Source organism: Miniopterus natalensis, chromosome 11 (assembly GCF_054644295.1).
Source record: "Miniopterus natalensis isolate mMinNat1 chromosome 11, mMinNat1.hap1, whole genome shotgun sequence".
Lineage (NCBI taxonomy): Eukaryota > Metazoa > Chordata > Mammalia > Chiroptera > Miniopteridae > Miniopterus > Miniopterus natalensis.
In genome coordinates this window covers 51,269,071-51,288,670 of record NC_142091.1, presented here as the reverse complement: position 1 = coordinate 51,288,670, position 19,600 = coordinate 51,269,071, and the positions used below count along the sequence as shown (strand labels likewise).

Below are 19,600 nucleotides of genomic sequence, written 5' to 3'. Positions count from 1 at the left end.
AGCTATTGCTTTGCATGTGTGGTTTTAGACTGAGAGTGCTTTGTGTCATTATTTAAAAACTGGATTCTCAGTCTCCTGTGCAGTTTTCTGTGAGCTTGTTGTCATGGAGAAGTCGGTTGGGCCTGGAAGCTCTGTCCCTCTCTGTGTCAGCATTTTTGGACTTGCCAGCTGCCTCCTGCCCCTTCTCCAAATGGAGGGGGCACAGGGCCCATTTGGTGGCTGACCGTTTCTCTGTAGGCACTGGAGCTGCATCTCAATTCCCTTGGGGGTAGAAGTCTCCTTTCTCCGTGTGCTGACTCTCAGCTCCGCATTGAGTGCCTTATGTGCTAGGTGCTGAGCTGTGCTGTGCTCTGTGAGTACAGAGGTGGCTATACTGGGGGCACACCGTCTTCAGGCAGGACCCTGCCAGTGTCCCATCACATTGTCCCTTCCCTGTACTGTTCCTCAGCCTCGTTCTCACTTCAGAATTTAAAACACTGGGCTTGTTTCTCTTCCAACCTTTGTAGCTGCTCATTTGGAATCTGCACTCCTGGACCTCATTTCCTCTTCCTCCAGCATCTAGCACAGGACCTGCGGCCAAGGAGGGTGCTCACCCAGGACTCCTCTGTAATGAAGTCCTTTCTCTGACTGCTCAGGATGTCTGCCTGTCCTGCCTTTCTTCCTCTGTCCTGCCTTTCTTCCTCTGTCCTGCCTTTCTTCCTCTGTCCTGCCTTTCTTCCTCTGTCCTGCCTTTCTTCCTCTGTTCTGAGCATAGAGGCAGCCTGCGTGGCCACCTGAGCCGGTGCAGAAAGGGTGGACTTCGGAACGAGATGAATCTGTGCTTGAGTTTTGGCTCCACCTTTTTCTAGCTGTGTGATCTCAAGTGGCTTCTTCACTTGGAGCCTTAGTCAAACCCAATACTTTTCTTTAAACTTGAATCACTGGCCTGCCAGTAACTGTATTTTGACATTTTAAAAAACAACGTAGAAATTGGTGACCATTTGACCCTGAAGGTGCCCTCCTTCTATACCCAGGTGGGACCCTACTGAGAAAGGTTGCCCTGCAGGGTGGGATCTAGAGACCCAGGACTGCGTCCTGGCTGTGACCCTGATCAAGTCTCTTTCCTTACCCAACACCTGTTTCCCCATTTGAAAAAATTGGAATTGGACTGGGTGATTGTAGAGTTCTTCTTGCTCTAAAAATCTGAAGGTTTAACTTGAAAAGAAAAATTTTCCCTCAGCTGTTGCTGCCACCATCACCAGTGTCCCTCAGCTGGCAGCTGACCTTATCATGACCCCTCTGCCAGCCTCTGCAAGCTGCTCTCCCAGGAAGCTATGGGCTAGAACATTGGCACTGGAAGTGAAATTCTCTTTTGGATGTAAAAGCCCTTTGACTGCATCATCTCTATTCCCGCCCCCAGTCCAGTGGCCGGGCTTGGCTTGCACCCCAGAACAGTGGAGAATTGCTGGAAGGAGCGGTTTTTCTTACCCTCCTTCACCTGTGTCTTGCTTTTCCTCAGGACCTGTTGTCTTCCTGAGCCTTTGGCTACTGAGGATTCTGTTCTCTGAGCTACCTGTCATCCAGGGCTCTGTGCTAGGCACAGGATATAGAGATACAAGAGGCATCGTCCCCCAGGCAGTCTCACAGTTTGTGACATGGGCAGGTGAAACAAAGCCAAGCTACAAGTTCACGGGAGGTAGTCCAGGGAATCTATGGACTTGGATTCTAGCCATAGCCCTTCTTCTGTCTTGGGCAAGTTCTTCCCTTCTCCAGGCCCCAGTTTCCTCTTATGTAGAGCTGAGAGGGTCAGCCCAGTGATCTCGACCTTCCCTTCCTGCTCTAAAACTTCCATTCTAAGTACTGCAGCTCAGGGAAGAAGTGATTGTTATAGAGTTTTTAGAGGAATAAGGCCTGGAGCTGAGCCTTGAAGGCTAGACTAGGATTTGGACTGGCCCAAGAGAAATGGACGAGGGCCTTCCTGGCTGGGGGCAGGAGGGTGCATGAGCATAGGAGAGACTGTGGAGTACAGGTGAGGGCGGAGCAGGGTGAGAAGCCCTCCTGACTAGAGCAGAGGGTTCGTGTGGCTCATGAGACCAGTCTCCGAGGAGGCAGCTTTTACTTTCCATCTGAAGGCCCTTGTCCCCAGGGTGGGTACCAGTGGTACCTACAGGACAGAGCAGCAAATGAGGCAGGACTCCCTGCCTATCTGGGGGCCCCAGTGTGATGCATATCATGACAGAAAGACCTCTATCAAGAAGACACAAGTGTCAAAGCCAGGAGGAGCCACACCTTCTCCAGGTCTTTTCCTTCTCACTCTAGCCAGCAGGTTCTTGATTAGCAGGACCAGGGTAGAATGTGGAAAAGTAAGTCTTCCTGGGATAGCTGCCCTTCTTTCATTGTCTTTCATTGTCTTTTTCTCCCCAAATGTTTTCCTGAACTCAAGGTAACAAGAGGAATATTTTGATTGTGTCCTTGGAATTGGATTCTATGTTCATTTACCAGGCCTATGAATCAAAGAATTGCCCATCCTAGACCTCCATGTCACCTCCATCCTGCCCGTCTTCTGGCCAAGGCTGTCTGACTCCTCTCAGCCCCCTGTACCCACAGCTTCGCAGATCTCAAGTCACCTTGGCCCTGCCTCCTTGCTTTCTCTCTAAACATCTCTCTTCTGCATCCCACCGCCTCTGAGACAGCTCAGGCTCTGCTCGTTCTCTTTCTCCTGGACTCTGCCTCCGCCTCCAAACAGATCTGCCTGTAGCCCCTCTGCCATATTCAGTCTCAAGTTTAGAAAAGTGCCCAGCACAGCCTAGGAGCACGTGAACGTTACCTGCCGTGATGCCAACATGGCAATGATGGTGTTATTCTCCAGCTTTTTCTCCTGAAGCACAGCTCTGACTCAGCTCCTCCCTTACCCGAAAGCCTTAGTGGCTTCCAGTGGCTGCTGAGTGAAGTCCAAAATCCTTAGTCAGGCATGTTGAGGATTCTATTTTTTGAGCCATCTGCAGTGATATACCCTGTATCTATCATCTCAGATTTATTTATTTCTCCAATTCTTTTTTTTTAAATCCTCACCAAGGATATGTTTTCCATTGATTTTTAGAGAGAGTGAAAGGGAGGGAGGGGGGAGGGAGGATGAGGGGAGAGAGAGAGAGAGAAGTCTATGTGTGAGAGACACATGGGTTGGTTTCCTCCTGAACACACCCGACCTGGGCCAGGGATTGAACCTGCAACCCTCTGGTGCTCAGGCCAATGCTCTAACCACTGAGCAATGCAAGCCAGGGCCCTTCTACTACTTTTTGCACTTCCTCTTCTTCTACCAGACTGAACTGCCACCATTAGCTCTACAAGCTCCATCTCCTCCTCAGCAAGGCCTTTGTTCGTACCATTCTTCCTACTTGGATCGCCCTTCCTCCCCTTGTCCATAACTTTTTTCCCACTGGGAAGTCTCTCCTGATCACTCAGATTATATATTTCTTGATGTCAGATGTGATGAATGGCTCACTCTGTGTCCTCATGTCAGCTACCAAGTAAAATTCAATAAATGTTTTGAGTGTCTGGAAAGACCTGGATCGGCCCATTTTCAAGCAAGCTAGAGTTTGAATTAGGGAAGCTCAGTTGTCAAGGCCTTCCAGCCAGGCCTGTGTCTATGAATTTCTGTGGAGGGATCAGGAAGTTCTCTAGTGTCTTTGGCACGTGTTAAGTTAGCCAGCTCGCATGGTCATGTGTATTGCATACAAGCAAATTGGCAGGAGAGAGTAGAAACCCAGGGAGCCATGCTAGCTATGGAATTGACTCCTGCTGGGTCCAGATGGGGACCAACCATCCAAGGTATAGGGGCCGGTATAATGCTGGGAATGTCAATATCCTGTAGGGCCCATTTGGGGTCCTTCAGCAGGGGGTGAGGGGTGTGACAGCAGGAATCTTAAGGTAATTCTTATGGGGCATTCAAACTCTAAGGGGCTCCAGACAACAACTTGGGGGACAGATAAAAGGCTCAGGCCCCTAGGAGGTGGGATGGCAAGAGAGTCTCGGCAGAGTGTCAGGGTCCTGCCTAGCCATTCAGAGATTGACTCAGGCTTCCAGCCCCCTAAAGTCCTAGTTCAGGGCTCACTAGTTCTATGGCTGGGCATTCCCAGTGTGTATCATCAGGGAGGCTGTCAAAGGGATTTGGGTCCCTTTCTGGTCAATATTGACTTGGAAATAGGCATGACCTCTGTGTGGATACACCTCCTTCTGGTCTTCAGTTACCTTAGGTGGGCAAGACTAGGGGAGGCAAAGGTCGATACATAGCCAGGTCCAGAGGCGAGTCCTGCTGTCCCTCCTGGTTAATTTCTGCCCCACCAGGCCCTTGCCTCCATTTCAAACTCAGGCCATGATCATGCCACCCTCTGGGCCACCATTTGGAAAAGCCAATCTCAGGCTGACATTCACTGCCTGTAAATGGGGTAGAATTAGGCTAATCAGTGGCTCTTAATTCCCCAACAAATGCGGGTGCTGTGCTAATTGCCAGGGTCCACGTCGGCAGATCCCTGGTTGGCGGCATCAAACAAGAGAAGTGGTAATTTGGGGGCTGGAGTGGGGGAGGGCCTACTTTGTTGGCTGAGCCATTAAAAACCATATTACCCCCTGAGTGAGCCACAGTGCAGAGAGCCAGGGCCTGGCTTCCTTATCAACCGAGGGGCTGAGTGAGTGGCCCACAAGTGTGTTTGCAGGAGCTAAACCTCAGCACCATGGAGCAGTTTCTTGTCCACTAATGGATTTTTTTTTGGTTCATCAGGGAAGATTCCACCAGCAGCCTGGCATGGCACTGCCAGGGCAGCTCATCAGGGATAAAGCATCGAACCTTGGTCTGCCGTTACCATGGCAACATGGCAATTCCAGACTCTCCAGGCAACCTTACTGGCATCTGCTGCCATGAAAAACTCAGATGGAGAAGGGCCACTGCTCCTTCTCTGTTAGAGACAGAGCAAATTGTAACGACAGGGAGCTATGCACCAAGGACCAGGATCTTAAAGGAAAATGCTGTCCCACTGACATGTGGGTTTCTTGATGAAATGGTATTTAAGTGGCTCTTAAAGCTGTTCTGTCTGTTGTAGGCTATTGGCGAAAACTACAGGATCAGAGTAGACTTCCTGGAGGAGAAAAGGAAGAGATGAGGAAGAGTAGAGGGAACAGTATGAACAAAGGTCCATCTGGGGAGGTAGATGAGTGTGTAGATGGGGGCAGTTCGGTTTGGTGGGAGAAAGGACATTGGTGGAGGTGGCCAGGCGTCAGCCATGTTCCTCTGAAACTTGCCAGTTTGAGCCGTGTGTGTGGTAAAAGCCTGACGTTGGCCTTACACCACCCAGATGCTGTCCTCGGCCTTCCCCTGCGGTGTGGGAGCTGATCACCACACCTCCCACTCAGCACCTACTTGAGGTGGGCATCTCTTGCTTTCTGTTTTTGCTCACAGTTGTTTGCAATATCTCTTGTACCCACTGGAATCATTGAACCTCCACATTTCATAGGGGAATGGAGACCCACAAGGAAGATGCTTGCCTAAGGCCACCAGCGATAGAGGCCATAGAGCACAGCGGTTAAGAGCTTAGGATCTGGAAACAGACTGACATTGATTCGAATCCTGGCGCCACTATTTAGTTTTCAGGTGGGCCTGAGCCTCAGCTTCTTCAGGGGTGCAATAGGGATCCTGAACATTCCTACCCTATTGTGGTGTTATGGGTGTGGAGGGGGATGTGGAAGTATCACAGGACCGTTCCTGGTATGTAGTAAGAGCTCAGGGGATGTTAGCTATTAAGAGGTTGGCAATTCCTTAAAAATGGGGACTGTCTTATTTATCCGTGCTCCTCCAACCTCCTCTTCCCTTGTACACATAAAGCGCCCAAATAGTACTTCATCTGGAATTGGTCTTAGAAGGATGTTTGTTAACGGGATGAATGCTCAGAATAAAGAACTGTCCACATTGATGGGCTCTACACGCCAGTCAAGCGTTTTTAGCTTTGGTACCATTTGGTCTGTGTAGGACTGGAGCCAGGCCAGGTCCAGTCTGTCGTGTGTAGCTCAGCCTACACAGTAAAGTGACTTGCCCATTCAGGTCCCGAACCCAGCTGCCTGTGGCCCAGGATGTGTACTTCCTAGGGCTGTGGGTTTCTTGAAAGATAGATGGAGTAGGTTCCTCCTGGCCTTTGGGCACAATGTATGGTATTAGTGCTAATTAACATATAGCTTTCTAATATACAAAAGGTTCCATTCACTCGCACGTGAACCTCACCACAGCACTTGGATCGTCAGGAGTAATAGCCCACATTGCGGGTGAAGACACTGAGACTCAGTACCGGGGGCTGGCCCCAAAGCACTCAGCAGGAAGAGCTAGAGCAGGGCGTGGCCCAGCTTCTGACTCCAACTCTTATGGTCTCTCCACTGAAGGAAGGCCCTTTGGGTCTGTAGTTCTTCCTAAGATATGACCCCAGTGAGGGAAAGGAGCACAGGGCTTGGAGTCAAAATGCCTTGATATTGGTTACAACCCCCTTACTTACCAGGGTACAGCTTTTAAGTGAGCTACCTCTTTTCTAGACATGCTTGCTCCCTGGTCTCCCTGCCTCGGGTTTGAAGTGGGGCTTTGGAAAGTCTGAAACTCCAGCGCAGTGACTGGGAACAAGGCGCTGTTGTCAGCAATGGTGTCTCTCTTGGCCACCTCAAGCTAGCAAGGCTGCGGCCCCAGCAGGTTCAGATGTGCTGTGGAGTGGCAGCCGGAGTATGTTGGAAAGTACTCTCCGTTGTCTTGAAACATGAACCATTAGACCTGGAAGGCCCCTTGGATATCAGCAAAGCTGGTGCCTTCAGCTCCTAGGTACAGACATGGAGGCCCTGGGAGAGGCTGTGACTCACCCAAGACCATGTGCTGAGTTAGTGGCCGCACACTCCTGGCCAGGCCTGCCACGCACGACAGGGCTGGTACTAGAGCTGGAAGTGGAACCTATCGCTCTTTAGCTCTAATGTCTGCCTCCCCCCAGCTGAGGCTGCAGGTTCCTTATGAACTGCAAGTGCCTTCACGGGCTGCCCTGACCGCCCCTCCACACACAGTCCCTTTGGATTGGTGACCCCTGTGGACGGCCCGCCCTGTTCTTGGACTTGGCTTCCTCTCAAGGGAATAAGCTCCTCCTGGGGAAGTGACACATATTCATTCCTAAAACAAACATTTATTGAGCACCTTTTATGTACCCCAAACTGTTCTAAGTGCCGGGATACAGCAGTTGAACAAAATGAAATTGTTCTCACAGAGCTGTCCATTTGAGTGGGAAGACAGACAAATGAGTATATGATGGGGGGGGGGGGGGGTGATGTGCTAGGAAGGAAAATAAAGCAGTGGTGAGGGGGATAGAAGGATGGGGTTGAGTGATCAGGGAAGGCACCCTGAGAACATGACATTGAACTAAGACCCAAATGGAGAGAGAGAGGGAGCCATGTGGATGCCTGAGGAGGAGTGTTCCAGGCAGAGGGAGCAGTTAGTACAAACGCCAAAGCCGGACGCATGACTGGCCAGCTGGAGGAACAGCAAAGAGGTCAGTGTGGCTGGAAAGAAGGATACCACTGGGTGCACCACCAAACACAGAGCAGACACTCGGTGTTTATTAAGCGATAGGATTGGAAACCCTAGGGAGAACTCCTTCTCGGGTTTGTGTCATCAGGGGCTTCTCAGTGAGCTCTAGAACCCTTCTCTTCTCATCTGGTGTGGATTCTTCTGGACTCACTGCTGGGTTCCGTAACAGACCTTCTTACTCCTACCCCACTGTTGCTCTAACTCCCAGCCTCCTCTCCACACTGGAGATTCCTGACTTCTGAGCCACTTCTGGGCCCCTGCCCCTCTACTGGTGCCCCTCAGAGATTTCTGTGTTCATTTAATAAGATGATATTTAGTGGAGACCACTGAAATTTCTGGCCAGGTTCAAAACACCAGCATAAGGCCAGGCCAGGAGACACATAGTGCAGCAGTTCATGCGGAAACAGTTTAGGAGTATAGGTGGGCTGTGGGCTCAGCAAGAGGCAGTGGACTTGGACTTTAGTGCAGCTAAGTGACCTCAGGCTGAACTGATCGAGGCAGCCTCTGGGGCAAGGTGTGCGTCTGGATGGGCTTGGTTGGACTGGGCACCACACTTACAGAGGGATGATGACTACCTGGAACCTACTGAGAGGAGGCGGCCCTGACTGGCCATGGGGACAGGCCACCGGGTCATACAGAGGGAGGATAATGTCACCTGGAGTGAGGAAATCTTAGAGGATAAGAGAGCTGCCTGCAGACTCTTAATGGGAATAAACTCCAAAAGTGCCATATGGTGCCTTTGCTGCTCCAGCCCAGGGCCGGACCCCCGCTGGCAGCCCCAGACTCCACATTGGGCTTACTCATCACAGCCCAGCTCTGGAGCTTCATCCTAGGGTGTGCTTATTTCTGGCCCTCCCCAGCCTCTGTTTCTTCATCCACAGAGTGTGGTCAATGCCATCTCCCCAAGGCTGCTCTGTTAAATGGGATGGGTCATGCAAAAGTCCTTAGCACCACAGGAGGTCCTAGTAGGCCCTCAAGAGGGTTAGTTGCCTTTTCTGTCCCTCGCCAGTACCGCCAAGAAGCCCAGCGAGCTAGCAGTGCTAACAGAGAACACAGAATTCAGAAAGACAGTCTGTGGGGAGGATTTCAGTTGTTTATAAAACAGGCCAACATGTTTCCACCTCGTAAGTTCTAAATCCATCATCCTTAGCTCCCTAGATCTAAGAATAGTCACCCAGTGGAGCCAACGTGCGACAGCACACTCTTTCTGCAGGTGACTAAGGAAATGTATCCACAGCAGCCACAGCACCTCCTGCTCCTGAGGGTGGGGGGGAGGGGGGAGAGCGCTGGCCTTTGCCGCTCTTGACTTAGTTGTTTCTGAACCTCTCCAGACTCACCTTCCTCTTCCATACAGTGTTGATCCAAATACCTTCCTCACCGGGCTTCTCTAGCCATCAAAAATGTGGAGCCTACAGTGACGCAGAGCGAGGTGGAGAGCAGTGAAGGTGTGTCGACCGGGACCTCTGGTACCAGACCACCCACGCTGGGCCTCGGTTCTCTCTTATGTAAAGGGATAGAGATTGGTGGAGAGAACTGAACAACTTTTTGAGTTATGGGGTTCTCAAAGAAGTTCTAGGGCAGTTCCCATTCTTGAATGAGACCTGTGAGGGCAAACCTAGAAATGCAGCACATTTTTATTTACCATCTGAACCAGGCCATTCCTCTGTTGTGTCTGTGGGAGCAAGCCTGAGGGCCTGGGTGTGTGTTCTCTTACTCAGCTCCTTGCCTCTACCTTCCTTCTCTCTCTCTCTCACCCACACAGACACATTCACACTCACCCACACACCACATAAGTTCCGAGGATCAGAGGGACCTTTGTTTCTCTCACCCCGACTCTGCCCACTGTAGGAATGCTCTCACCAGCTGGGGGCACAGAACCTCCTGGGGCAGGGCAGCGTCCTTCCTGATGGTGGGCGGAAACCGGCCTTCCCGTGGCGTCCACACCCCACATCCACGGGCAATCTTTTGGCCCTCTTAGAGCTAATAAGGCAGCTTCATTCTCTTGCTAGCCATTCATTCATTTGTTCATTCGTTTGTTCATGTGCACAGCAGGTATTTATTGAGCACTAATATATGCCAAGTACTATTTCAGGTGCTGGGATACAGCAACAAATGAGAGTCCCTGCCCTCAAAGAGCTTGTGTTCTGGTCAGGAGAGAGAAATGATAAACAGTAAAAATATATATATAAAGAAATAAAGCAAGTAAGGAAATAGAGATGGGGAAGGGTGTAGGTTCCTGTTTTATATGGCGTTGTCAAGGAAGGCCTCTCAGGGTGACATTTGAACAAATACCTGAACAACATGAGGGAGTGAACCTGTGGTTATCAAGGGCAAGAGCACTCCTGATAGCAGGGACAGCAAGTGCAAAGGTCCTGAGGCGAGTACTATTTGGAGAACAGGAAGTCAGTGTAGCTATGGTGATGTCAACAAGGTGGAACATGACAGGACATGAGGTCAAAGAGGAAGCTGGAGATCGACCAGCTGCTGTTTATCTGAGTAAGAGGATTCTAAACAGAGCAGTGCCACATCTGACTTAGGTTTTAACAGGATTTCTCAGTTCTGTGTGGAGAATAGACCATGAGGACAATGGAGGCAGCAGAGAGAGACCAGTTAGGAAGCCCTTTGCAGGAGTACCAATGTGAGGTGCTGCGGCTGGTGAGAAGTGGCCAGATTCCTCTGTGTTTTGGGTCTTGTCGATGGTGGGGAGACAGGAAATTGTCCAGGGGAGGACCTAGACCCCACTATTCCACCCTGACTTCTCTCATCCAGGCCGGCTGCCTCAGCGTACAAGATAAAGTAGCTGTCTGTTGTCCGGACAAGAGAGGGCGAGGGCCTGAACCTCCTTCCTGAAGTTGCCACCCAGACCCAGAACACTCAGGAGGCCTGAATTCTGGGCTCCTTCCTCACTGTTCCTTGCTCACAGCAGAACCTTGGGGACCAATTACTGCCAGAAGGGTGAGATCTCCATGAACTTAGTTGGCTGCACACTCAGAAGTTTTTCCCAAAGTTGCTGGACTCAGGTCAGCTGTGTCCACAGTGACATTTATCAACTTCCTGATTCCAGAGCCTTCCTCTCTGTGAGGTGCTCGAACCTCACCCCTCCTGTCTCTCTGCAGTGAGGTCCTTGACTGGAGGAGACAAGGCAAACCATTACCGCCTGACTTTTCCACCCCAGACCTCCCTCCCTGCTCTCCCCACCCCCACCAGGTGCAGGAGGGGCAGGCCTTCTTCGGCTTCCTCAGCCTTGACCGCAGCGCCCACAAGGCTCCTCGAGGTTTCTGCTCCACAGAGCGCTTCTCTCACCAGCTACAGCCCTGCCTTCCATCGCTGATCTTGTCCCCACACAGGTGGGCTGCTTCTCTGTACCTTTTCTTAATGACCTGGGAAGCAGGGTTTTTGCTAGAGAGGACTGTATATTAACAGAAGAGGTCCTGGAGTCAGACTGCCTGGGTTGAGACCCGCTCTGCTTCTCACTGGCTCTGTTACCTTGCACAGTTCTCGCCTCTCTGGAAAATGGGGGTAATGTTAGATTGTACCTATAGGCTTGTTTTAGGGATTCAGTGAATTAATACTTAAAAGTGTTTACCTCAGGGCCTGGCACACACTAACTATTCACTGATTGTATTACCATTTTCATATGGTTTGGAACTAGTGAAGGAACCTGAGACTTGGGAGCCCTGTATTCTGGTCCTGGCTAGACTGGCCATGTGACCATGGACGAGTTATTTCACCTCTCTGATCCTAGTTACCTCATCTGTAAAATGGAGATAGTAACACCTTATACGATTGTTGTGGGAATTGAGGTTATATTTGTAGGAACCTGAGAAGCAGCATCTCTAGGTTGCAGCCTTGATCCTTATGGTGTGAGATGGCAGCTAGAGCTCCAGCTATCACATCCACATTCCCAGTGACAAGAAGGAAGGAAGGAAGAGAGAAGAAGGTACAGAGGGGACATGCCATCTGTCTTTGAAGGCAGGTTACCATAAGCTATTACAAACCTTTCAGCTGACATCTCACTGGCCACACCCAGCTGCAGGAGAGGTTGGGAAGTCTTCATTCTGTGGTTCAGGGACCATCAGGAAGCTCTACTATACATGCTCAGGTGTTTGCCCCTTCTTGGCAAGGCCTCCAGCAGAAATTTCGCTGTTCCCCTCACTGGGCTGTAGTCCCAGCACCATAAGGCCTGGTGAGGACCCAGGTTGCCAAGAAGCTCAGGCAGGTGCCACAAGGCCTGAACAGATTTGGGTATTGTGTGTAGCCTGTGCCAGGGACCCTGCCAGTCCCAAGGTTCCGCTGCCTGCAGGGCTCTTAGGCTGACGCAAGTGTGGTGGGCCATGAGCTCTGTCACTTGTCACATCCTGGTCAGGCCAAATCTGTTGAGCCCTATAAGCAGGGGGCCTGAACTCTACGAGGCTAGGAAATCCCTCTCCACTCGAGGCTCAGCGGTGTGCTCCAGGGCCAGCAAAGCAGTCTGGGTGAATCAGGTGGGTGTCAGTGTCCTCAAGGACCTGGCACATGCTGGGCACAGTGCAGAAGGCCCTCAGTAAAGCTGGAAGCCCGCCTGTAACTCAGCTGTTTTGAAAACAGGGTGCTCTGTATTCTAGTTAGCTTCATGAAAGTTTACCGTGAGACATTCTTCTTCCTCCCCTTTATACACGAGAACAGCCCACATGGTGGCATCGTGCGAGTCCAGAGGCCCTTCCTGTCCCCAAAAGGTTGGCCCTAAGTGGTGGGGGGCGGGCAGGGGCTATGCTAAAATGCTAGAGGAGCTCAGTATTTAAAGACGTCCTGCTGTGGGTCCTAGTGGGGTGGGTGGGTAGCCAGTCTCTCACTTTCTGAGGTTGTTTTAAACTGTTCAGAGCCTTCAGACTCCTCATTCCACCTGAGGCCTTCCCATCGGATGATGCCCCTCCCTCTCCTCTCTGCCACTTGCCCCTCCCCAGTGTGTGCCTCATATGTGGGCATGAGCTGTCACTGTGTGTCGGGCGCTATGCTGGGGTATTATATATGTATATATCTCCGCTCATGCAGTCCTCCTGGCAACCCTGTCAGGTCATTGGGGACCTCAGTACAATTATAACACAGCTGTGTGTTGGTGTGGGACCCAGGACAGCAAGCACAACCCATAGAAAATAGTATTATAGATGTACCAGAGGCCAGCAGAATAGAACCCACTGGGTAGATCTGACCCACGGCCTGTTTTGTATGGCCAATTGCGAGAGAAACCAAATGAGGCCCTCAGACCTAAAATATTTACTATCTGCCTTTATAGACTAATTTTGCAAACCCTGATATATAACATACGAAGTTCAGTACAGATTCTGTAGCGACACTGCCTCAGTTCCAGGCCTCAGTGTCATCTATAAAACGAGAAAAATCTATAAAACATGGCTGCCTCAGAGGTGGTTAGAATTAAAGGAGATAAAGACTACAAAGTACCTAACCTCAAGTGAGTTTCTTTGGGAGTATTGGGGGCAGGCATTTCTGGGGCTCTGCCAGGCCTCTCGACCCAGTGGGCATGAAAGCCCTGGCTCAAGGCCTCGGCTACCCCGGCCCGGAGCGCGGCTTCCTCCGAGCGCGTTTCCTTTGGCAGGAGGAGGGGGACCTGCCAGCTGCCCGCTGTGCCGAGTCCTGCTGGTAGGTCAGCCCTGCCTTCCTCCCGCCCCCATCCCTGCTGACCGTCAGCTGGTGCCACTCCCCAGGGCTGGGCACGGGGCCCACACCAGGTGCTGCGCTGGGCCTGAAGGTCCTAAGCCTCCCGCGCTCTCCCGCCTGGCGGACACTCTGCTTCGCCGCCTCCTGGGGAGCATCCTCTCTGCGTGCATTTCCTCACCCAGGGCCCACAGGCAGGCATCCGTGTCCCCCACACCCAAGCTGTAGACCAAGTATCGCCTCCCCATTAGGGAAAAGGTAGGGGAAGGGGAATCCTGGGCAGCCCACCTCCCTCTGTTAAAACAGAGTTTCGGTGGATAGTGAGTGAGATGTAAAGAATACAGAATTGAAATCATTGAAAAATCAAAAAGGATATTTTCTGATCTAGATAGGCATAGGCTTTCAGTTCTTACAAACAACGGAAGAAATTATAAAAGATCAATCAATTTTAATACTTAGAACCATAAAACTTATGTTTTATATCAAAGACCCAAAACAAAATTTTAAGTCAAACTGAGAAAAAATATTTATGCCAGATATGACAGAAGAAGAATTACTATTCTTAAAAATATTTAAAACAACAAGGCTGTTAGTCAATGACAACTACAATAGCAAGTATTTATGTAGTACCACGTGCCAGGCACCATTCGAAGTGTTTTATGCATTCTTACTCATTTAATCCTTGTGAATAACTTCATGATAAAAGTACTTCCATTCATTCCCATTTAACAAATTAGGGAACTGAGGCACAGAGAGGCTAAGTAACTTACCCGGGGATACTCAGTTAATAAATGGAGGAGCTGGGATTTGAACCCAGGCCATCTAACTCTGAGGTCTGAGCACTTACACTTTTCTATGCTAAGTAGGAAAAAGATAATGGGACAGATAATACACAAAAGAGGAGATCCAAATTCCTGAGAAACGTAAGACTTAATTTTCAATTTCAATGGTAGTAAAAAAATAAAAGTCAAAACAGTGAGATATAATTTTTGTTTTCAAATTATGAAAGATTCTTAAACACTGTAGTAACTAATAAATACTGGCAATGCTGGAGTGAAACAGACTCCCCCAGATTGCCATAGGTATACCCGATGACCTTTCTGAAAGTATCCTGGCAGCACTCAAAACAGCACTCAGGAACCCTGAAAAGGTCCATGCCCTTTGACTAGGAATTCCCATTCTAAGAGCCTCATTTGAGAAAATAATTAGATAGACAAAGGTTTGTGCATAAAGATGTCTATAGAATGTTATACAAAATAATGAAAAATTAGGAATAACCTACTTATCTGACAATAGGATATAGGTTAAGAAAATTGTTTAACCTCCATAATGAACAATTAGGCAGTCATTTTAAATAAATCTGTACAACAAATGACACCATAAACAAAGCGAAGGGACACACCACAGACTCCTGGGAGAAGACACTTGCAGTACATTTAACCACAAAGAATCATACAAACAAAAGATACACAAAGAAAACTTACAAATCAATAAGAAAAAGGCAAACAACCAAAGAGCAAAACAGGCAAAGAATGGATATAGGCAATTCATAGAAGAGGCAACTTAGGGCCAATGGACATAAAGTGATGCGCATCTCACTAGTAGTCAGGAGGTGCACTTTTGAATTAAATGTACTTACCAGAACTGCAAGAATCTAAAGGCAAATATAGAGGGAAACCATTTCATATCCATTGCTGATGGGACTATACATGACTGCAGCCTCTGTGGAGAGCTATTTGTTCATACCTAGTACAATTAAATGTGATCCACCACGCTCACTTCTAGGGATCAACCCTGCACAAACACCAATTTGTACAAGGAGACATGTTCAAGGATGTTCATTGCAGTGCTGTTTATAATAGCAACAATTTTTCATTAAAGAATTGAAAATGGATAAGGGAAATGGATATGCAAAATGTGATTTATACATACTTGGATACTCTACACAATTAAAATAAATAAACCAGATCCATAACAAGCAGCTCAGATAAATTTCAAAAACAATGCTATGTAAAGAGCAAGTCATAAAAATACATATTTGATAATAGTATCAATACATATTTGAATGATACTATAAACAAACTAAAAATATTGCATAGTCTTTAAGGATGTATATGTAGAAAATATTAAACAAGCATTCAAATATTGTATGCCAGCTTGATTGATTTGACTTTTTTAAAAGAAGGGTTGAAACAATATGGCAAAATGTTAACGAATGTTCTAAATCTGGGTAGGGATGTTATGTGTCTTTTTGTTGAATTATTTTTTGTACCTTTCTGCATATTAAGCTATTTGAAAATTTCAAACAAATTATTTTTAATTTACTTTTTGAATAATTTGCAGTTCCATGGAGAAATATTAAGGGGTAAAAACAGGACAAAATATATACAAATATTTACAAATTTCACAAATTAAAGTTTGAAAGAGATATCTAAAATATTTGTAGTAGTGGACAAAATTCTGGAAGTCTAATTTTCTTTACGCTCATCCATATTTTCCATTTTTCCATGAAGATGCATTACTTTTATATCCAGAAAAAATTTTAAACAATTACAGAAAACTGTGAGTTTCGACCCTAGGAAAGGGTCCAAACCCTAGGAAGAGGTGCCATGGTCGGGTGGGAGCTGGCGGCCTGGCGGAGAGACCTGTGCTTGAATGCTGGCTTTGATACTTTCTCGCTGTGTGGCTCTGAATTCATTCAGTCTCTTATCATTAATAAACCCTTATTGGGTACCAACTGTGAACAGAACAGTGGTACCAACTGTGGGTAGAACAGTGAACAGAACATACGTGCTCTTTGCCTCGCTGTGGAGAGAACGGTCTGAGAAGGGACAGTAAACACCACCGCGCAGGTCGTCTCTGCGCGGCCTACCCTGGCAAAGGACCAAAGGACAGGGCAGTGACAGGAATCACAGTTGGACTGGGCAGCTAGGGAATCTGGCGGCTGAGCAGACATTTCAGCTGCAATCCAAAGGGTGAGGAGGAAACCTGGAGACCAGTAAAGCAAGGACTTCAAGAGAAAGGAAGGTCCCACGGGACACGGTAGAGGAGCTGGAAGAAGGCGGCGTCTGGAGTGCCGAGGGTGGGGGTAGAGTTGTGCCAGGGGAGGCCAGGAAGATAGTCACAGGCCAAGGAAAGGTCTTAAGGGTGGTGGGAAGTGACTGGAGGGTTTAAGCAGGGTAGTGACGTGAGTAGATTTGCAGGCGCAGAGGTGTCTGCTGGATGCTCTTTGAAGATCCGAGTGGATGCTGAGCAGCTCCGTTGGAGAGGACGGTGTTGGGATGGAGGGGGTGGTGGCAGTGGAGAGGGAGGGACGTGGAAGGATTTGAGATATTTTTGGAGACAGCATTTTTAGGTCTTAGATCACATATTGGGAGGTGACAATAGGGAAGGGCCAAGGGGGGAAAGCCAGGTTTGGGGCAGAGCAAGTGTGGGTTGATGGGAGTGGAAGCAGGGATAGTGAGCATGCCACCAGGTGTCCCTGAGCTTTGGTTTCTTCATGTGTAAATTGGGGTTATGATGTCCCCTGTGCCCCCAGGGTGAGTGTGTCAGCCACCTATCCAAAACCCAAACGGCTTCTCCAGCAGTCTTTTCTCTCCTTCACAGGTGGGGTGTGCTACTCTTGGGGCTGGAACGAGCACGGCATGTGTGGGGACAACAGCGAAGCCGACGTCTGGGCCCCGAAGCCTGTGCAGGCTCTGCGGTCGTCGTCAGGACTCCTTGTGGGCTGTGGGGCTGGCCACTCCCTGGCCCTCTGCCAGCTGCCAGCCCTCCCTTCCCCAGATGCCAGCGAGGATGCCAAGTCTCAGGAAGCCATAGACCAAGAGGGAAACTGGAAGGAAACACAACCAGGACCATCTACCCAAAGCCAACCTGACAGGTGCAGAAGTGGGGGGCTTATGACAGAGACCCTTTAATAAAGTGGCTCTCCCCACACAAAACCTCCTGGAGAATGGCTGTGTCAGGTTGTGGGGTTGGCCAGGAAGGGCTTTAGAGGCACTGTGGTTGAGCTGACTACTGGCTGGAACGATGGGAGGCTGCCTGCCCGGTGTCTGGGGCTCAGGGAGACATCTTTTCCCCCCAGCAGATGAGAATGAGGGTTAGGTCCTTGCCAAAGGACATGGGCAGTGCAGGAAAGCTCCAGGCTCTCCCTCCCTGGTGGGGACAGAAACCCAGCCCTATCCCCAGTGGTCGTTCTGGTCCAGCAGCCTTCAATTCAGTAAGACTGAGAGTTCCTAGGTCATGCTCAGAGCAGCCATGTGCCTCTCCTGGGTTTCATTCTCAGGGCTCAGAGCATGTAGCTTTTTGGTTCAAAGATATCAAAGCACCCTGATCAGGTGGCTGGATACCTGAACAGGAAGGAGTTCTTGTCTTGGTGACTAAGACCAGGGGAGGAAGGCTCTGGAGTGGGGGTGGAAGGAAGTGGAGATGAGTAAGTGAAGGAAGAGACAAGGCCTGGAGAGGAGACCCCTGGGACAGACAGAGGAATCTGTAATCCAGAACTCACCATTCTGAAGCTCTCAGAAGATTGATGTCTTCATCTGAGCCAGGCAGGACTCTGGAGCTAGTCTGTGTGACTGTAATTGCCAAGCTGTGTAGTTTCAGGTGAGGGACAGGCCACAGCATGGGAAGGGGGTCTGCAGGGACAGCAACATCAAGACCCTAGTCCCTCACATCCGCCCCCAGGCCCTAGCATCTGCAGGAAGAGGGCCCTCAAGTGAAATGGGGACCAGGCTAGACCCCAGGCCCCGGCTTCCTGGTGGCAGCCATGGCCCTGGGGGACATAGTTCCTTTCTCCTGTGACTGGCAGCAGACCTTTGGCCAGAGGGTTTCAGAAAGCAGCTTTTTCCAGGAGACTCAGTAGCAGTGGCCTCAGCTATCCAGCCAGGTCTGTGCCCATCCCATATGGCCTTCCCTTCATCACACAGGAGAAGGTTTGGGTCTGAGAGCGCTAGGCTCCGATGGCTTTAGCAAGTTGCAAAACCCCAGGATATCAGAGCAGGAAGACCTGTAGTTACGTTGTAGCCTCGGGCCTCACACTACATCAGAGCCCTGGGAGTGTCCTGAAAACTCAGTGGCCACCTGGTGGGCTATGGGTAAAGGAAGGCCAAGTGGTCCCCACCCTCCACCTGATGCACAGCAGCTTCATTTTCATTTACGCTACATACTTTACACTACACACTATCTAGACTTTACATAAGGTTTCACTTGACGAGGGGTCCTAGAGAAAGGGTTAAAACCACAGACTTTATTCAGTATTTTCATTGTTCATGTGGGAAAACAGAGGCCTAAAAGGGGGAAGGTACCATCTTAAGACCGTACCTATCACTCCTGTCCCTGGGTCCTGATTGGGAGGTGACACATTTAGGGCTCAGACAAGGGGGCGAGGCAGACAAGGGGTAGCCCTAGGACAAGAGGGGGTCAGCTCAGGAGAGTGGGGATGAGGGCAATCCTGAGCTCCCCAGGCCTGCAGCTAGAGATCACCCACAGCATTGGCTGACCTTGAACAGGAAGGCACGGGTCCTGCTCCCAGGACTGTACCTGGAAACATTGCTGCCCAGGCCAGCAAATGCTTGTCCCCCACCTCCTGGACCCAGTGAGGCCAGTGCATCCCCAAACACTTGTGGAACAGGAGGCAGGACATTGCTATGCACTCTGAGCTGGTCTTGCCAGGGTGACTGAGCCCTCAGAGGTGAAGTGATCGATGGCCCAGGGATGACCCATGCTGGAGCCAGCCCACTATTACTGGCCACCACCCATACCTACGAGACAGGGTTTCCTCACGAGGAATCGCCACACCCTCTCACAGAGTGGCAGTGCCCTAGTCCCTCTTCTGCGGCCTGGTGGGCACAAGAAAGAAGTGTCTCGAGGCTCCTTCCCAGCCTGAAACAGGTGGTGCAGCAGCCCTGAGCCTCTAGCTCTGCTCAGAGCCTGAGTCAGACCCTCTTGGAAGCATGCAGGGCACAGATAATCCACACGGGACAATGAATGGCTCTCGGCAGTAGAAGATACCGCAGACTGTGCCGTCACCTTGAGATCCAATGCTTGGCCCTCCGGGTAGCGGCAGGCAAGCTTTCTTTAGGGCAGTTCGTGGGCCTGATCTGCTGAGTGACTGAACGCTCCGGGGCCGGGGGGGGGGGGGGGGGGGGGCTGTTGACAGTGCCTCCAGGATTCTTTTCTGGGCCCTTTAATCCCTATTGCTCTCTCTCAGACTTGTAGGTGTTCAAGCCCATCCTTCCCAATGGACCCTGAGCTCTTCGGAGCCAGGGCCAGGGCCAGATCGATTCTGGGACCCTTTCTCTAAGGAGGGGTCCTTCTACAGAGGAAGTGCCCAGAAACTGTTAGTGAATGAACTTGTCCCTACACCTTTAG

At 50.0% G+C, this 19,600-nt stretch overlaps 1 protein-coding gene across 3 annotated transcripts in view; it reads left to right on the top strand.

Moving 5' to 3' along the window:
- Positions 1-19,353, top strand: part of SERGEF (secretion regulating guanine nucleotide exchange factor) — a 172,538-nt gene extending 153,185 nt beyond the window's left edge. For all 3 annotated transcript variants that reach the window (XM_087821761.1, XM_016225153.2, XM_016225152.2), the window contains one exon: positions 16,835-19,353. In XM_087821761.1, the coding sequence (XP_087677887.1) occupies positions 16,835-17,145 (311 nt within the window). In that variant the 3' untranslated portion in view covers positions 17,146-19,353. The remainder of the gene's footprint in view (positions 1-16,834) is intronic.
- The last annotated feature ends 247 nt before the right edge of the window (positions 19,354-19,600 follow it).